Source organism: Gorilla gorilla, chromosome 20, assembly GCF_029281585.2.
Source record: "Gorilla gorilla gorilla isolate KB3781 chromosome 20, NHGRI_mGorGor1-v2.1_pri, whole genome shotgun sequence".
Lineage (NCBI taxonomy): Eukaryota > Metazoa > Chordata > Mammalia > Primates > Hominidae > Gorilla > Gorilla gorilla.
In genome coordinates this window covers 61,308,608-61,324,798 of record NC_073244.2, presented here as the reverse complement: position 1 = coordinate 61,324,798, position 16,191 = coordinate 61,308,608, and the positions used below count along the sequence as shown (strand labels likewise).

The window sequence follows — 16,191 nt, the reverse complement described above, 5'->3', positions numbered from 1 at the left end:
GGTGTCTGCAGCAAGGAGGCCAGAGGAGGAGGCACTGGCCTAGGCTTTGACCTGAGGGCACTGAGGTGCCACAGGAGGGCTGGGAGCAGAGGAGGGGCAGCGGAGAAGACCTGGAGGAGGCTGAGTCGAGGGCCCACAGGGAGAGAAGGCCTGAGGTGGGCAGGAATGCAGGGACAGAGAAGGAACCAGGACCCAGTAGTCCGTGGAGGAGGTAGGCAGGAGGGCTGGGAAGTTGGGCCTTTAAGAGTTGCATGTCTGCCGGGCACGGTGGCTCATGCCTGGAATTCCAGCACTTTGGGAGGCTGAGGCAGGCAGATCACCTGAGGTCAGGAGTTTGAGACCAGCCTGGCCAACATGGTGAAACACTATGTCTACTAAAAATACAAAAATCAGTTGGGCGTGATGACAGGCACCTGTAGTCCCAGCTAATCGGGAGTCTAAGGCAGGAGAATCGCTTGAACCTGGAAGGCAGAGGTTGCAGTGAGCCGAGATCGTGTCACTGTACTCCAGCCTGGTGACAGAGCAGGACTCCATCTCAAAAAAAAAAAAAAAAATTCACATGTCCAGGGGGCTTGCAGGCAGAGCCATTCACCCTCCAGGAGGCTGAGTCATTCCCGGGGATCACCTGCCTGCTGTGGCCACCCACCCGGAGAAGCTCTGTCTGCTGTCCCTGTCCCTGGCCTGTCGCTGGCTTAATCGTCCCTTTCATTCCTCCACTCAAATCGAGCGATATCAGCATGCCAGGCCCTGGACGTGTTTTGTGGGAACAAACAGGCCTGTTTGTCTACGTCCCAGGCGTAGAGAAGTTCATCCCAGGGCCAGATTTGTTTTACAAGGTGGACAGCAGGCGCAGGGTACCAGTTTTAGGAATGCGAGAATGCAGCCACGTAGGCATGTGGGTGGGGGGCTGCAGGGGGGTCCTGGCTCTGCGCTCAGGCCCAGAGAGTGGCAGGGTCGGGGGACATTTCCAGGAGCGGGAACAGCAGCTCCAGGGGCCCAGAGGTAGGACTACTGCTCGGTGCATTTGGAGGTCTTGGCTGGACTGTGGGGTTCATGGGGAAGGAGGGACTAAGTCTACCGGGCTGAGAGGCCACCACAGCTTGGGTTCAAATCCCAGCTCTGTTCAGTTCTTGTGTGGCCACAGTCAAATCGCTTCCCTCCTTGAAGCTCCATGTCCTCTCTGTAGCAATGGAAGCTACAGCGAGAGCCCAATTCTGCCCCACCCACTGCACGACAATTGGTTTGTTTGTATGTTTGTTACTAGAGTCAGGGTCTCACTCTGTCACCCAGGCTGGAGTGCAGTGGCGCAATCTCAGCTCACTGAAGCCTCAAACTCCTGGCTCAATTGATCCTCCTGCCTCAGACTCCCAAGTAGCTGGGACTACACGTGTATGCTACCACACTCGGCTAATTTTTTATTTTTATACAGAGACAGTGTTCTCACTATGTTGCTCATGCTGGTCTCGAACTCCTGACCTCAAGTAATCCTCCTGTCTTGGCCTCCCAAAGTGCTGGGACTACAGGTGCAAGCCACTGAGCTCAGCCCTTGAGGAGTTTTCAAAATGTCCACAGCACCCAGGGCTGAGAACTGCTACAGCAGCTGAAAGCCATAAGTGTCTTTGACTTTCCTTTTGTCCTGGTAAACCCCTTCATTCCTTCCTTCCTTCCTTCCTACACTCATTCAATCAAACACTGGTTGAACACCAACAAGTCCCAGCACTGTGGGCTCCACCCTGGCCTCTGGGGAGTGGGAGAGGGACCCCCGATTTGGAGATTGTAGGTGCCAAGAGGAATGGGCAAGATGCCCTCCTATTCATTCATTTATTCCTTCAGGGCCTCTCCAAGGGCACAGGGTCTTTTCTTGTTGGCATCTGGGTTTTCCTCTCCTGTAAGCTGGGAAGGAGATTTCTCCCTCAAGGAGCTGTTGGCCAGATCAAAGACTAAAATAATGCTAAACAGAGCTTCCGTTTCCTGATAAATGTATCAGGAGCCAAGCACTTAAAATATATTATCCCGTTGAATCCCCAAGTAGGATTAAAACCTCAAAGCAGAGATTGCTCTTATCCTCACATGACAGATGAGGAAACTGAGGATCAAAGAAGTGAAGTCCGCTGCCCAAGGCACAGAAAGGGCAAGTAGGACCTATGGAAGCCCAGCCAAGGCCCAGCAGGCGCTCAGTGGCTAATCCTCCTGAAAACTGATTACCTCACTGCGCCTGCCCGCTGGACTAAATTTGCCTGGTAACCGATGACATCATCACTAATTCCACGCCCACGCTCAACCTATGGGATAACTGATGACATCACTGAAGAAACAAAGTAACTGCAGTTTATTGAAGGCCTACTGTGTGCGCAAGGCTGTGCTAGGCAGGCTTCCTCTGAGTTCACATAAGGCCCCGTGGTGCCTGCTACTGCATGAAATAGCCGTAATAATTTTAGCTCAACGTTATGGAATGCAGACTATGAGCTACTCTCTGTTTTAACCTTTTTTTTTTTGAGACAGAGTCTCGCTCTGTCCCCTGGGCTGGAGTGCAATGGCGCAGTCTCGGCTCACTGCAACCTCCACCTCTTGGATTCAATCAATTATCCTGCCTCAGGCTCCCGAGTAGCTGGGATTGCAGGTGCCCACCACCACACCCGGCTAATTTTTGTTTTTGTTTTTGAGATGAAGTCTCACTCTGTTGCCCAAGCTGGAGTGCAGTGGCGCGATCTCAGCTCACTGCAACCTCCACCTCCTGAGCTCGTGATCCACCCGCCTTGACCTCCCAAAGTGCTGGGACAACAGGTGTCAGCCACCGTGCCTGGTATCTTTTTATTAACTTTTTAAAATTAAAACATATATATATATATTTATATATATTTTGAGATGGAGTTTCGCTCTTGTCGACCAAACTGGAGTGCAATGGTGCCGTGATCTCGGCTCACTGCAACCTCCGCCTCCTGGGTTCAAGCCATTCTCCTGCCTCAGCCTCCGGAGTAACTGGGATTAGAGGCATGCGCCACCACGCCTGGCTGATTTTTGTCTTTTTAATAGGGGCGGGGTTTCACCATGTTGGCCAGGCTGGTCTCAAACTCCTGACCTCAGGTGATCCACCCACCTCTGTCTCCCAAAGTGCTGGGATTACAGGAGTGTGCCACTGCGCCCGACCAGCTTTATAAAGTTTATAGGGACAGTGTCACCACTTTACAGAAGAGGGACTGAGGCTCTGAGGAGGAAGTTCCTTGCCAGGGTCCGAGTGTCGCCACCCTGAGAACTCCAGCACCCAGCTCCCTACTCTCCCTCATGGCGTCTCCCCCACCTTTCCACAGCCAGAAGTTGCCAGGTGAATACTTCCGGTACAAGGGCGTCCCCTTCCCCGTCGGCCTGTACTCGCTCGAGAGCATCAGCTTGGCGGAGAACACCCAAGATGTGCGGGACGACGACATCTTTATCATCACCTACCCCAAGTCAGGTACCTGCCGGGCTGCGGGCGTCGGGGGCTGGGGAGAGTGGGGAGGGGGTGCGGCAGAGGACAGGAAAGGCACATAGAGAAGGAGGGGAGGAGGAAAAGTGGGGCCGGGTCTGTTCAGAGAGGTGCCCCTGCCAGAAGTAGCCTCCCAGGGATACCGACCCGGTGTCCAGCCTCTCCCCTCCAGGTCAGTTCTCAACACTTCGCCTTCCCTGACCTCCCTGGCTGAAATAGCGTCCTCGGTCTGTTCCTCCCTGTCCCCTTTACCCTCTACTTTCCTTTTCTTTCTTTCTTTCTTTTTTTAGAGATGGGGTCTCGCTACATTGCCCAGGCTGGTGTTGAACTCCTGATCTCAAGTGATCCTTCTGCCTTGGCCTCCCAAAGTGCTGGGATTACAGGCGTGAACCACCACACCTGACCATTTTTATTTTTATTTTTTGAGACAAGGTCTTGCTCTGTCACTCAGGCTGGGGTGCAGTGGTGCAATATCAGCTCATCAAACCTCCCACATTGGCCTCCCAAATTGCTGGGACTACAGGTGCTGGTCACCACCAAATTGTATACTTTTTTTTTTGGAGGTCTCGCTCTGCCGCCCAGGCTTCAGTGTGATGGTACAATCTAGGCTCATTTCAGCCTCGACCTCCTGGACTCACATGATCTGCCCACCTCAGCCTCCTGAGTAGCTGGAACCACACGTGTGCACCACCATGCCTGGCTAACTTTTGTGTTTTTTGTAGGGACAGGGTTTCATCATGTTGCCCAGGCTGGTCTTGAACTCCTGGGCTCAAGTGATCTTCCTGCCTCAGCCTCCCAAAGTGCTGGGATTACAGGCATGAGCCACCGCGCCTGGCTAAATTGTATACTTTAAAGTGGTGAATTATATACAATCTGAGTGTTTGAGTTTGAGACCAACCTGGGCAAAATGGCAAACCCCCCTCTATTTTTTTTCTTTTTTTTTTTTGTGACGGAGTCTCTCTGTCGCCCAGGCTGGAGTATAGTGGCATGATCTCAGCTCACTGTAACCTCTGCCTCCCGGGTTCAAGCAGTTCTCTGCCTCAGCCTCCTGAGTAGCTGGGATCACAGGTGCCCGCCACCACGCGCGGCTACTTCTTTTTATTTTTTATTTTTTTGTATTTTTAGTAGAGACAGGGTTTCACCATCTTGGCCAGGCTGGTCTTGAACTCCTGACCTCATGATCCACCAGCCTTGGCCTCCCAAAGTGTTGGGATTACAGGTGTGAGCCACTGAACCGTCTTTTTTTTTTTTTTTTTTTTTTTTTTTTTGAGACAGAGTCTTGCTCTGTTGCCCAGGCTGGAGTGCAGTGGCGTGATCTCGGCTCACTGCAACCTCTGCCTCCTGGGTCCAAGCGATTCTCCTGCCTCAGCCTCCTGAGTAGCTGGGATTACAGGCGTGTGCCACTACACCCAGCTAATTTTTGTATTTTTAGTAGAGATGAGGTTTCACCGTGTTGGCCAGGATGGTCTTGATCTCTTGACCTCGTGATCTGCCGACCTCGGCCTCCCAAAGTGCTGCGATTACAGGTGTGAGCCCGGTCAATAAGTAGCATTTAAATGACCAAAGGGAAATAACAAAAACTCTTCCTTCTCTTTTTTCTCCTCTCTTCCCCACCTCCTCCAACAAGTATTTATTAAACACATATCATGTGCCAGGCAGTGTTCTAAGAACAAAGAAGGCTACAACTCTCCAGACAGACTGAAATGTCTCCCTTTATGGAGCTCACATTGTACTGGGGCAACCCAGAAAATAAATCAACAAATAAAAATATAACACTATGACTGGTGGCAATAAATGCTGTGAAGAAAAGTAGAGGGTAGGCGGGGCATAGTGGCTCATGCCTGTAATCTCAGCACTTTGGGAGGCTGAAGTAGGAGGATCACTTGAGGCCAAGAGTTCAAGCCCAGCCTGGGCAACATAGCAAGACCCCATCTCTAAAAAAAAAAAATTAGCCAGGCGTGGTGGTGTGCGCCTGTAGTCCCAGCCACTTGGGAGGCTGAGGCAGGAGGATCACTTTAGCTAGAGAGGTCGAGGCTGCAGTGAGCTGTGATCACACCACTGCACTTCAGCCTGGCCAACAGAGTGAGACCCTGTCTCAACAAATAGAAAAAGGTACAATTCAATGACTTTGCCACGTGCGTGGAGCTGGTCATCCATCACCACAATCAATTTTAGAATATTTTTCAGCTGAGCACAGTGGCTCACACCCATAATCCCAACATTTTTGGGAGGCCGAGGCAGGAGGATCTCTTGAGCCTAGGCGTTCGAGAGCAGCCTGGCCAACATGGCGAGACCTCATCTCTACAAAACATACAAAAATTAGCCAGGCACGATAGTGTATGCCTGTAGTTCCAGCTACTTGGGAGGCTGAGATGTGAGGATTGCTTCAGTCTGGGAGGTGGAGGTTGCAGTGAGACGCGTTCACCCCACCGCACTCCAGCTTGGGTGGCAGAGACTGTCTCAAAAACAAAAAACTGAGTGGGCCAGGCACGGTGGCTCATGCCTGCAATCCCAGCAGTTTGGGAGGCTGAGGCGGGTGGATCATTTGAGGTCAGGAGTTCGAGACCAGTCTGGCCAACATGGTGAAACCCCGTGTCTACTAAAAATGCAAAAACTATCCAGGCATGGTGGTGCGTGCCTGTAATCCCAGTATTCGGCAGGCTGAGGCAGGAGAATTGCTTGGAACCGGGGGGTAGAGGTTGCAGTGAGCCAAGAGTGCACCACTGAACTCCAGCCTTGGCGATAGGGCGAGACCCTGTCTCAAAAACCAAAAACAAATAAAAATAAAAATAAAGAACATTATCATCATCCAACAAGAAACTCTAGACCTATAAGCCATCACCTCCCAATCCTCATATCCCCTCCCCCCTGGGCCCTGGTAACCACCAATCTCCGTTCTGTTTCTATGGATTTTTCTATTTTGGGCATTTCATGGAAATGGAATCTACACTATGTGGCCTCTTGTGTCTGGTTTCTTCCTGAGCATCGACGTTGTCAAGGTTCAACCACATTGTAGCATGTGTCAGAGTCTCATTCTTTTTTATGGTCCAATAATATTTTATGTTATGTATAAACTATATTTTATGTATTCATCAGTTGATAAGCATTTGGATTATTTCCACTCTGGGGCTTATTATGAATGAAGCTGCTACGAACATTGCATGCAAGTTCTTTTTTTTTTTTTTTTTTTTGAGACGGAGTCTCGCTCTGTCGCCCAGGCTGGAGTGCAGTGGCGTGACCTTGGCTCACTGCAAACTCTGCCTCCCGAGTTCACGCCATTCTCCTGCCTCAGCCTCCCAAGTAGCTGGGACTACAGGCGCCCACCACCATACCCAGCTAATTTTTTGTATTTTTAGTAGAGACGGGGTTTCACCATGTTAGCCAGGATGCTCTCTATCTCCTGACCTCATGATCCGCCCGTCTTGGCCTCCCAAAGTGCTGGGATTACAGGCACGAGCCACCACGCCCGGCCTTTTTCCTTTCTTTTCTTTCTTTTTTTTTTTTTTTTTGAGACGAAGTCTCGCTCTTGTCCCCCAGGCTGGAATGCAATGGTGCAATCTCGGCTCACTGCAACCTCTGCCTCCCAGGTTCAAGCGATTCTCCTGCCTCAGCCTCCTGAGTAGTTGGAATTACAGGCACCTGCCACCATGCCCAGCTAATTTTTGTATTTTTAGTACAGACGGGGTTTCACCATGTTGGCCAGGCTGGTCTCGAACTCCTGACTTCAGGTGATCCACCTGCCTCAGCCTCCCGAAGTGCTGGGATTACAGGCGTGAGCCACCGCTCTCGGCCTTGCATGCAAGTTCTTGTTTCTATTTTTATTTTTTGAGGCAGGGTCTCGATCTTTCGCCCAGGCTGGAGTGCAGTGGTGCAGTCTCAGCTCACTGCAGCCTTGACCTCCTGGGCTCAAGCTATCCTCCCACCTGAGCCTCCTGTGTAGCTGGGACGACAGGTGCACACCACCACACCCAGCTAAGAAAAAAAACTGTTTTTTTTTTTTTCACAGACGAGATCTCACTGTGTTGCCCAGACTGGTTTCAAACTCCCGAGCTCAAGCAATTCTCCCTCCTTGGCCTCCCAAAGTGTTAGGATTACAGGAGTGAGCCTCTGCACTGGGCCCTGCACACAAGTTCTTATGTGGACATATGTTTTATTTTTTATGGAGACAGGGTCTCACTGTTGCCCAGGCTGGAGTGCAGTGGCGAGATCTCTGTTCACTGCAACCTCTGCCTCCACAGGTTCAAACAATTCTCCTGCCTCAGCCTCCGGAGTAGCTGGGACCACAGACATGCACCACCACGCCCAGCTAATTTTTGTATTTTTAGTAGAGACGGGGTTTCACCATGTTGGCCAGGCTGGTTTCAAACTCCTCACCTCAGTCAATCTACCCACCTCAGCCTCCCAAAGTGCTGGGATTATAGGCGTGAGCCACTGTGCCAGCCCGAAGTGGCTTTATCTTTTTTCATTCTTCCCAGCAATAGCTGATCCTCTATTGCCCCACATCTTCTCCAGTGATTAGCATCAACAGGGATTTACTTATTGGAGACAAGGTCTTGCTCGGTTGCCCAGGCTGAAGTGTAGTGGGAAGATCATGGCTCACTGCCACCTCGACCTCCTGGGCACAAGTGATGCTCCCACCCCAGCCTCCCTAATAGCCACCACACCCAGCTAATTTTTGTAGCGATAAGGGTCTCTGGTTGGTCTCGAATGCCTGGGCTCAAGCGATCTCCCTGCCTCAGCCTCCCAAAGTGCTGGGATTACAGGCATGAGCCACTGCGCCTGGCCAGCTTTTTTCTAAAGCTATTTTGATAGGTGCCTACTGGTGTTTCACTGTAGTATTAATTTGCATTTCCCTAACAGCTAATGGTGTTTGAGCATCTTTTCATGTGCTCATTAGCCATCATATATATTCCTTTTTTTTTTTTTTTTGAGACAGAGTTTCGCTCTTATTTCCCAGGCTGGAGTGCAATGGCGCGATCTCAGCTCACTGTAACCTCCACCTCCCGGGTTCAAGTGATTCTCCTGCCTCAGCCTCCCTAGTAGCTGGGATTACAGGCATGTGCCACCATGCCTGGTTTTTGCATTTTTTTTTTTAGTAGATCGGGGGTTTCTCCATGTTGGTCAGGCTGGTCTCGAACTCCCGACCTCAGGTGATCCACCCAACTCGGCCTCTGAAAGTGCTGGGATTACAGGCATGAGCCACCGCGCCCAGCCATATATTCCTTTTTGTTTGTTCTATTACTTGCCACTGACTTGAAGCTCACAAATATATTATTTGGTAAAGTGTTGAAATATTTTTCCTCTTTTGAATTGGATTGTTTTCTTATCATTGAGATTTGAGAGTTTTGTTTTTTTTTTTTTTGAGACAGTCTCACTCTGTCACCTAGGCTGGAGTGCAGTGGCGCGATCTCAGCTGCCTCCCAGATTCACGCCATTCTCCTGCCTCAGCCTCCCGAGTAGCTGGGACTACAGGCGCCCACCACCACGCCCAGCTAATTTTTTGTATTTTTAGTAGAGACGGGGTTTCACCGTGTTAGCCAGGATGGTCTCGATCTCCTGACCTTGTGATCCACCCGCCTCGGCCTCCCAAAGTGCTGGGATTACAGGCGTGAGCCACCGTGCCCGGCCGAGAGTTCTTTATATGATGTGAGTACAGATCCTTGATCAGATACTTGTTTTGCAAATATTTTCTCCCAATCTATGGCTTGTCTTTTCATTTTCCTATCAGCGTCTTCTCAGAGTATGTTTTATTATTATTATTATATTATTATTATTATTATTATTAGAGATGAAGTCTCGCTCTGTCGCCCAGGCTGGAGTGTAGTGGTGCCATCTTGGCTTACTGCAACCTCCGCCTCCTGGGTTCAAGCGATTCTCCTGCCTCAACCTCCCGAGTAGCTGGGATTACAGGTGCCCGCCACCATGCCTGGCTAATTTTTGAATTATTAGTAGAGACGGGGTTTTGCCATGTGGGCCAGGCTGGTCTCAAACCCCTGACCTCAGGTGATCCACCTGCCTCGGCCTCCCAAAGTGCAGGGATTACAGGCGTGAGCCACTGTGGCCAGCCTTGATTTTGCTTATGTTTTTCTTTCTCCTTATACCTTGACATCATCCCATCTTGGAACTTTAAACAAATAAGTTTCTGGTTTTTTTTAAATAGTTCCGTGGTATTTCATAACATAGGATATACAATAATTCTTGCTTAACCAGTTTCCTAGTGACTGATATTAATGTTCAATCTTTTGCCTATGTATACCATGTAAACTTTATACACAATGCCTTGTACATGCAGTACTTGGCATTCAACACACTTATCTCTAGGACAAATATCTGGACATAGAATTGCTTGGTCAGAGTCTGTACATTTGTAATTTTGATATGTAATGGCTACATTTCCCTCTATATAAATTGTGGAAGCTTGTTCTCTGAGCCGGGGGTGTGGTTCACACCTGTAATCCCAGCACTTTGGGAGGTCGAGGCAGGCGGATGACTTGAGGCCAGGAGTAGGAGACCAGCCTGGCCTACATGACCCCATATCTACTAAAAATACAAAAATTAGCTGGGCATGGTGGCGTGCGCCTGTGGTCCCAACTACTTGGAAGGCTGAGGCATGAGAATTGCTTGAACTGGGGAGGCAGAGGTTGCAGTGAGCCAAGATCGTACCAATGCACTCCAGTCTGGGCAACAGAGCGAGACCCTGTCTCAAAATAAAATGAAAAAAGAATTATTTGCAGTCAGGCACGGTGGCTCATGCCTGTAATCCCAGCACTTTGGGAGGCCAAGGCAAGTGGATAGCTTAAGCCCAGGAGTTCAAGACCAGCCTGGGCAACATGGCAAAATCCTATCTCTACAAAAAAAAAAAAAAAATTAGCCAGGCGTGGTCGTGCGTGCCTGTAGTCCCAGCTACTTGGGAGGCTGAGGTGGGAGAATCACCTGAGCCTAGAAGGTTGAGGCTGCAGTGAGCCATGATTGTGCCGTAACACTCCAGCCTGGGGAAGAGAGTGAGACCTTGACTCAGAAAACAAAAAACAAAACAAAACAAAACAAAACAAAACAAAACAGCCGGGCATGGTGGCATGCACCTGGAATCCCAGCTACTCAGGAGGTTGAGGCTCAATCATCACTTGACCCCGGGAGGTGGAGGTTGCAGTGAGCCGAGATTGCACCACTGAACTGCAGCCTGGATGACAGAGCGAGAGTATGCCTCAGAGAGAGAGAAAGAGAGAGAGAGAAAGAAAGAATTATTTGCACACATTAGGTGGCTATTATTTAGAAAATAACATGTGGCCAGGTGCAGTGGCTCATACCTATAATCCCAACACTTTGGGAGGCCGAAGTGGGAGGATTGCTTGAGCCCAGGATTTCAAGACCAGCCTGGGCAACATAGCGAGACCCCGTCTCTGTTAAAAAAAATTTTTTTGTAAGAAAAAAAATAGAATAGGCCAGGCGCAGTGGCTCATGCCTGTAATCCCAACACTTCGGGAGGCCGAGGCAGGCGGATCACCTGAGGTCAGGAGTTTGAGACCAGCCTGACTAACATGGAGAAACCCCAGCTCTACTAAAAATACAAAGTTAGCTGGGCGTGGTGGTGCATGCCTGTAATCCCAGCTACTCGGGAGGCTGAGGCAGGAGAATCGCTTGAACCCTGGAGGTGGAGGTTGCAGTGAGCCGAGATCACGCCATTGCACTCCAGCCTAGGCAACAAGAGCAAAACTCTGTCTCAAAAATAAAAAATAAAAGAAAAAACAGAATAGAAGAAAATACCAAGTGTGGCAAGGATGTTGAGAAAATGGGGCCCTTGTGCACTGTTGGTGAGCATGTAGAATGGTACAGCTGCTATGGAAAACAGTTTGGCAGTTCCTCAAAAAATTAAAGATAGAATTACCATATTAACTTAGCAGTTCCACTTCCGGGAATATGCCCCAAAGAACTAAATACTAGGTGAGGGCGCTCTGACAGATATTTGTACACCAATGTTCATAGCCACATTATTTGCAATGACCAAAAGCTGAAACTATCCAAATATCTGCCGTTCATGAATGAATGGATAAACAAATTATGCTATATTCACACAATGGAATATTATTCAGCTGTAAAAAGGAAGGAAATTCGTCCGGGTGCAGTGGCTCATGCCTGTAATCCCAGCACTCTGGGAGGCCGAGGCGGGCGGATCACCTGAGGTCAGGAGTTCAAGACCAGCCTGGCCAAAATGGCCAAACCCCGTCTCTACTAAAAATACAAAAATTAGCCGGGCCTGGTGGTGCACGCCTTTAGTCCCAGCTGCTTGGGAAGCTGAGGCATGAGAATCACTGGAACCCAGGAGGCGGAGGTTGCAGTGAGTGGAGATTGTGCCACTGCACTCCAGCCTGGGCGACAGAGCCAGACTGTCTCAAACAAACAAACAAAAGGCCAGGCACAGTGGCTTACGCCTGTAATCCCAGCACTTTGGGAGGCTGAGGCAGGCAGATCACCAGATGAAGAGATTGAGATCATCCTGACCAACATGGTGAAACCCCGTCTCTACTAAAAATACAAAAATTAGCTGGGCCTGCTGGCGTGCGCCTGTAGTCACAGCTATTCGGGAAGCTGAGGCAGGAGAATCACTTGAACCCGGGAGGTGGAGGTTGCAGTGAGCTGAGATCGCGCCACTGCACTCCAGCCTGGAAACACAGCAAGACTCCGTCTCAAACAAACAAAAAACACCACACACAGGAATAGCTAAAATAGGGCGCAGCCACTTCCTCTAGGGCTGAAGCCAAACTCCCAAGAAAGAAAGAAATTGGGAAGAAGGACTTGCCTGCCCAACCGGCTCCCCACACAAGATTAGAGTTTCGCTGCAGAGGTATGGCCATGACCCACTGGGTGACTGAGAAGTTCACTGAGGTGCAACAGGCCACTGAAATTTGCTAGGTGGAGGGGTAAACGTCACTGCGTGTCTAGTGCAGGGCTGGCCCCTGTCCATCACAAGATCCCGCTGAGAGGAGCCCGTGAGAATCAGGAAGAGCCCCATCCTCATTCAGTGTTCCTCCAGCGCCCTCTGCTGACAAGGTTTAACACTGAGCTAGCTGGCAGAGGAGAAATGTTTACATGATCCAGCTCCAATATCACAAAACGGGAGAGAGGCATGAAGTTGGTGCTACCAACCTGTAAACTGATAACTGGTACAAGGTGGTTGTTAGAATGAAATCCAGTGAATGGATTGGATGTGGTGGCTTACGCCTGTAATCCCAGCACTTTGGGAGGCCAAGGCAGGAGGATCGCTAGAGGCCAGGAGCTCCAGACCAGCCTGGGCAACACAGTGAGACCCCATCTCTACAAAAATTTTAAAAATTAGGTGGGCGCAGGCTGGGCGTGCTGGCTCATGCCTATAATCCCAGCACTTTGGAAGGCCAAGGCAGGTGGATCACCTGAGGTCAGGAGTTTGAGACCAACCTGGCCAACATGGCAAAACCCCATCTCTACTAAAAATACAAAAACTAGCCAGGCGTGGTGGCACACTTCTAGTCTCAGCTACTTGGGAGGCTGAGGCAGGAGAATTGCTTGAATCCAGGAGGCAGAGGTTTCAGTGAGCTGAGATAGAGCCACTGCACTCCAGCCTGGGCGACAGTGAGACTCCGTCTCAAAAAAAAAAAAAAAAAGCTGGGTACATGTGGTCTAGCTACTCCAGAGGCTGAGGTGGGAGGATCACTTGAGCCTGGGAGTTGGAGGCTGAAGCTGAAGTAAGCTGTGACTGCAACAGTGCACTCCAGCCCAGGTCACAGAGCGGAATCCTGTCTCAAAAAGAATTAAATGCAATGAATAGTAACAGAAAGTAATTTTGAACATAATTGTTTCTCTTCTGAACAGCCTGTGGTCTCCTGAAATTCAAAACTGTGAATTGGGTCCTTGATGAGGTCCCTTTCCACTAGGTAACATTCTGTGGCTCCCCACAGAAATAAAGAGGTGAACCTCAGCCGGGCGCAGTGGCTTACTCCTGTAATCCCAGCACTTTGGGAGGCCGAGGCAGGTGGATCACTGGAGGTCAAGAGTTCGAGACCAGCCTGGCTAACATGGTGAAATCCCATCTCTACTAAAAATACCAAAAATTAGCCAGGCGTGGTGGTGCATGCCTGTAACCCCAGCTACTAGGGAGGCTGAGGCAGGAGAATCGCTTGAAACTAGGAGGCGGAGGTTGCAGTGAGCCAAGATCGCGCCATTGTACTCCAGCCTGGGCAACAAGAGCAAAACTCCACCTCCAAAAGAAAAAAAGGGGGTGGGGGTGGGGGGAGGGATAGCATTAGGAGATATACCTAATGTTAAATGACGAGTTAATGGGTGCAGCACACCAACATGGCACATGTATACATATGTAACTAACCTGCACGTTGTGCACATGTACCCTAAAACTTAAAGTATAATAAAAAAAAGGGGTGACTCTCAAAAGTGGGCAGTGAAAAGTGAAAAGAGCAGAGATTTTTATGTCCAGACACCTGGGTTCAATTCCAGCTTTCTCCATGTATTAAAGGAGTGCCTGCTGGGCATGATGCCTCTGCTCCCAGCACCTTGGGAGGCTGAGGCAGGAGGATTGCTTGAGCCCAGGAGTTCAAGACCAGCCTGGGCAACATAGTGGGACCGTATGTCTACTAAAAATAAAAATAAGAAATTAGCCAGGTGTGGTTGTGTGCACCTGTGGTCTCAGCTACTCAGGAGGCTGAGGCGGGAGGATCTCTTAAGCCCGGGATTTCAAGGCTGCAGTGAGCTGTGATCACACCACTGCACTCCAGCCTGGGCGACAGAGCAAGATTCTGTCCCCAAAAAAATAAATAAGTAAAGCAATTCTGGCTGTACTAATAGATCAGCCTCAGAATTTCAGTGGCTGAAGCCAAGTTTGTTTCTTGTTCCTATAAACTGTAGTTCGTGCAGGAAGGGTGGAAGGAAGTTGGTGGGGGGATATCCATGCATTCCCAGACATTTGCTTCCTTCCATCTTATGGCTCTGCCATCCCCGGGAGTCCCAGATTCTCCCCCTGGAGTCTCTGTATCCAGGAGCAGAGAGGGAGTGGAGAGTCACGTGGCGTGCGTTTATGGGCCAGGCCTGGAAATAGCCGCACATCACATCGCGGCCACCTACACTTCCTTGGCCAGACCCAGTCTCTTGGCCCCACACATAGCAGCAGGGGAGAAGAGAAAAGGTCATCACGCCATGTTCCCAGCAGAAAAATGAAATGGGGTTGGGTGGACAGCTCACCAGTCTCTGCCCTGCACCACTTTCCTAGCTTTGTCCCCTTGGACGAGCGACATGGTTTCCGTAAGGCTCAGTTTCTGGCTCCGAAAATGAGGTTAAGCAACCTTGCCTTCTCTGCCAGCTGTAAGGAATCAGTGTGATAAAATAGGTGGTAAATTGCTCAATAAATGCTGTCAGGCAGGGTGTGGTGGCTCACGGCTGTAATCCCAGCAGTTTGGGAGGCCGAGGTGGGCAGAGCACCTGAGGTCAGGAGTTCGAGACCAGCCTGGCCAACATGGGGAGACCTCGTCTCTACTAAAAATACAAAATTAGCCGGGCGTGGTGGTGGGCGCTTGTAATGCTAGCTACTCGGCTGAGGCTGAGGCAGGAGAATTGCTTGAGCCTGGGAGGTGGAGGTTGTAGTGAGCCGAGATCGCGCCATTGCACTCCAGCCTGGGCGACAGAGTAAGACTCTGTCTTAAAAAAAAAAAAGGTGGCAAATTGCTCAATAAGTGCTGTTGTGATTATTCTGATGATATCCTCCCTCTTCAGCCCTCCCGCACCCAATTAATCTGCTCGATTTCTCCCAACAGGCACGACCTGGATGATCGAGATCATCTGCTTAATCCTGAAGGAAGGGGATCCGTCCTGGATCCGCTCCGTGCCCATCTGGGAGCGGGCACCCTGGTGTGAGACCATTGTGGGTGCCTTCAGCCTCCCGGACCAGTACAGCCCCCGCCTCATGAGCTCCCATCTTCCCATCCAGATCTTCACCAAGGCCTTCTTCAGCTCCAAGGCCAAGGTTGGGAGGAGGGGTGTGTGTCAGTTGGGAGGGGCTGCATGGGTGTGTGGGGTAATGGGGGGACGGAGCATAACTCATTGATTCATTCAGCACCTATTTGTTAAGCACCTACTATGTGCCTGACTCTGATCTAGCACAATGGTCAATATACACACAGAAATGCCTGCCCTTTGGCAGGGAGCGATGGCTCACGCCTGTAGTCCCAGCACTTTGGGAGGCTGAGGCGGGAGGATCACTTTGGGCCAGGAGTTTGAGACCAGCTTGGGCAACATAGTGAGACCACGTCACTACAAGAAATTTTAAAAATCAGTCAGGCGTGGTGGCACACGCTTGTAGTCCCAGCTACTTGGAATGCTGAGGTGGGAGGATCACTTGAGCCCAGCAGGTCAAGGCTGCACTGAGCTGAAATCACCTTACTGCACTCCAGCCTAGGCAACAGGGCAAGACTCAGTCTCAAAAAAAAAAAAAAAAAAAAAAAAAAAAGCCGGTGCCGGCATGGTGGCTCATGCCTGTAATCCCAGCACTTTGGGAGGCAGAGGCAGGCAGATCACTTCAGGCCAGGAGTTCAATACCAGCCTGGCCAACATGGTGAAACCATGTCTCTACTAAAAATACAAAAATTAGTCGGATCTGGTGGTGGGTGCCTGTAATCCCAGCTACTCAGGAGGCTAAGGCAGGAGAATTGCTGGAACCTGGGAGGTGGAGGTTGCAGTGAGCTGAGATG

General features: G+C 50.2%; 1 protein-coding gene across 1 annotated transcript in view; it reads left to right on the top strand.

Moving 5' to 3' along the window:
- The window catches only part of SULT2B1 (sulfotransferase family 2B member 1), a 48,327-nt gene that overhangs the window by 20,942 nt on the left and 11,194 nt on the right, over positions 1–16,191 (top strand). Inside the window, exons 2-3 of the mRNA XM_055370101.2 lie at positions 3,309–3,451; positions 15,259–15,467. Of these exons, the coding sequence (XP_055226076.1) occupies positions 3,309–3,451; positions 15,259–15,467 (352 nt within the window). The remainder of the gene's footprint in view (positions 1–3,308; positions 3,452–15,258; positions 15,468–16,191) is intronic.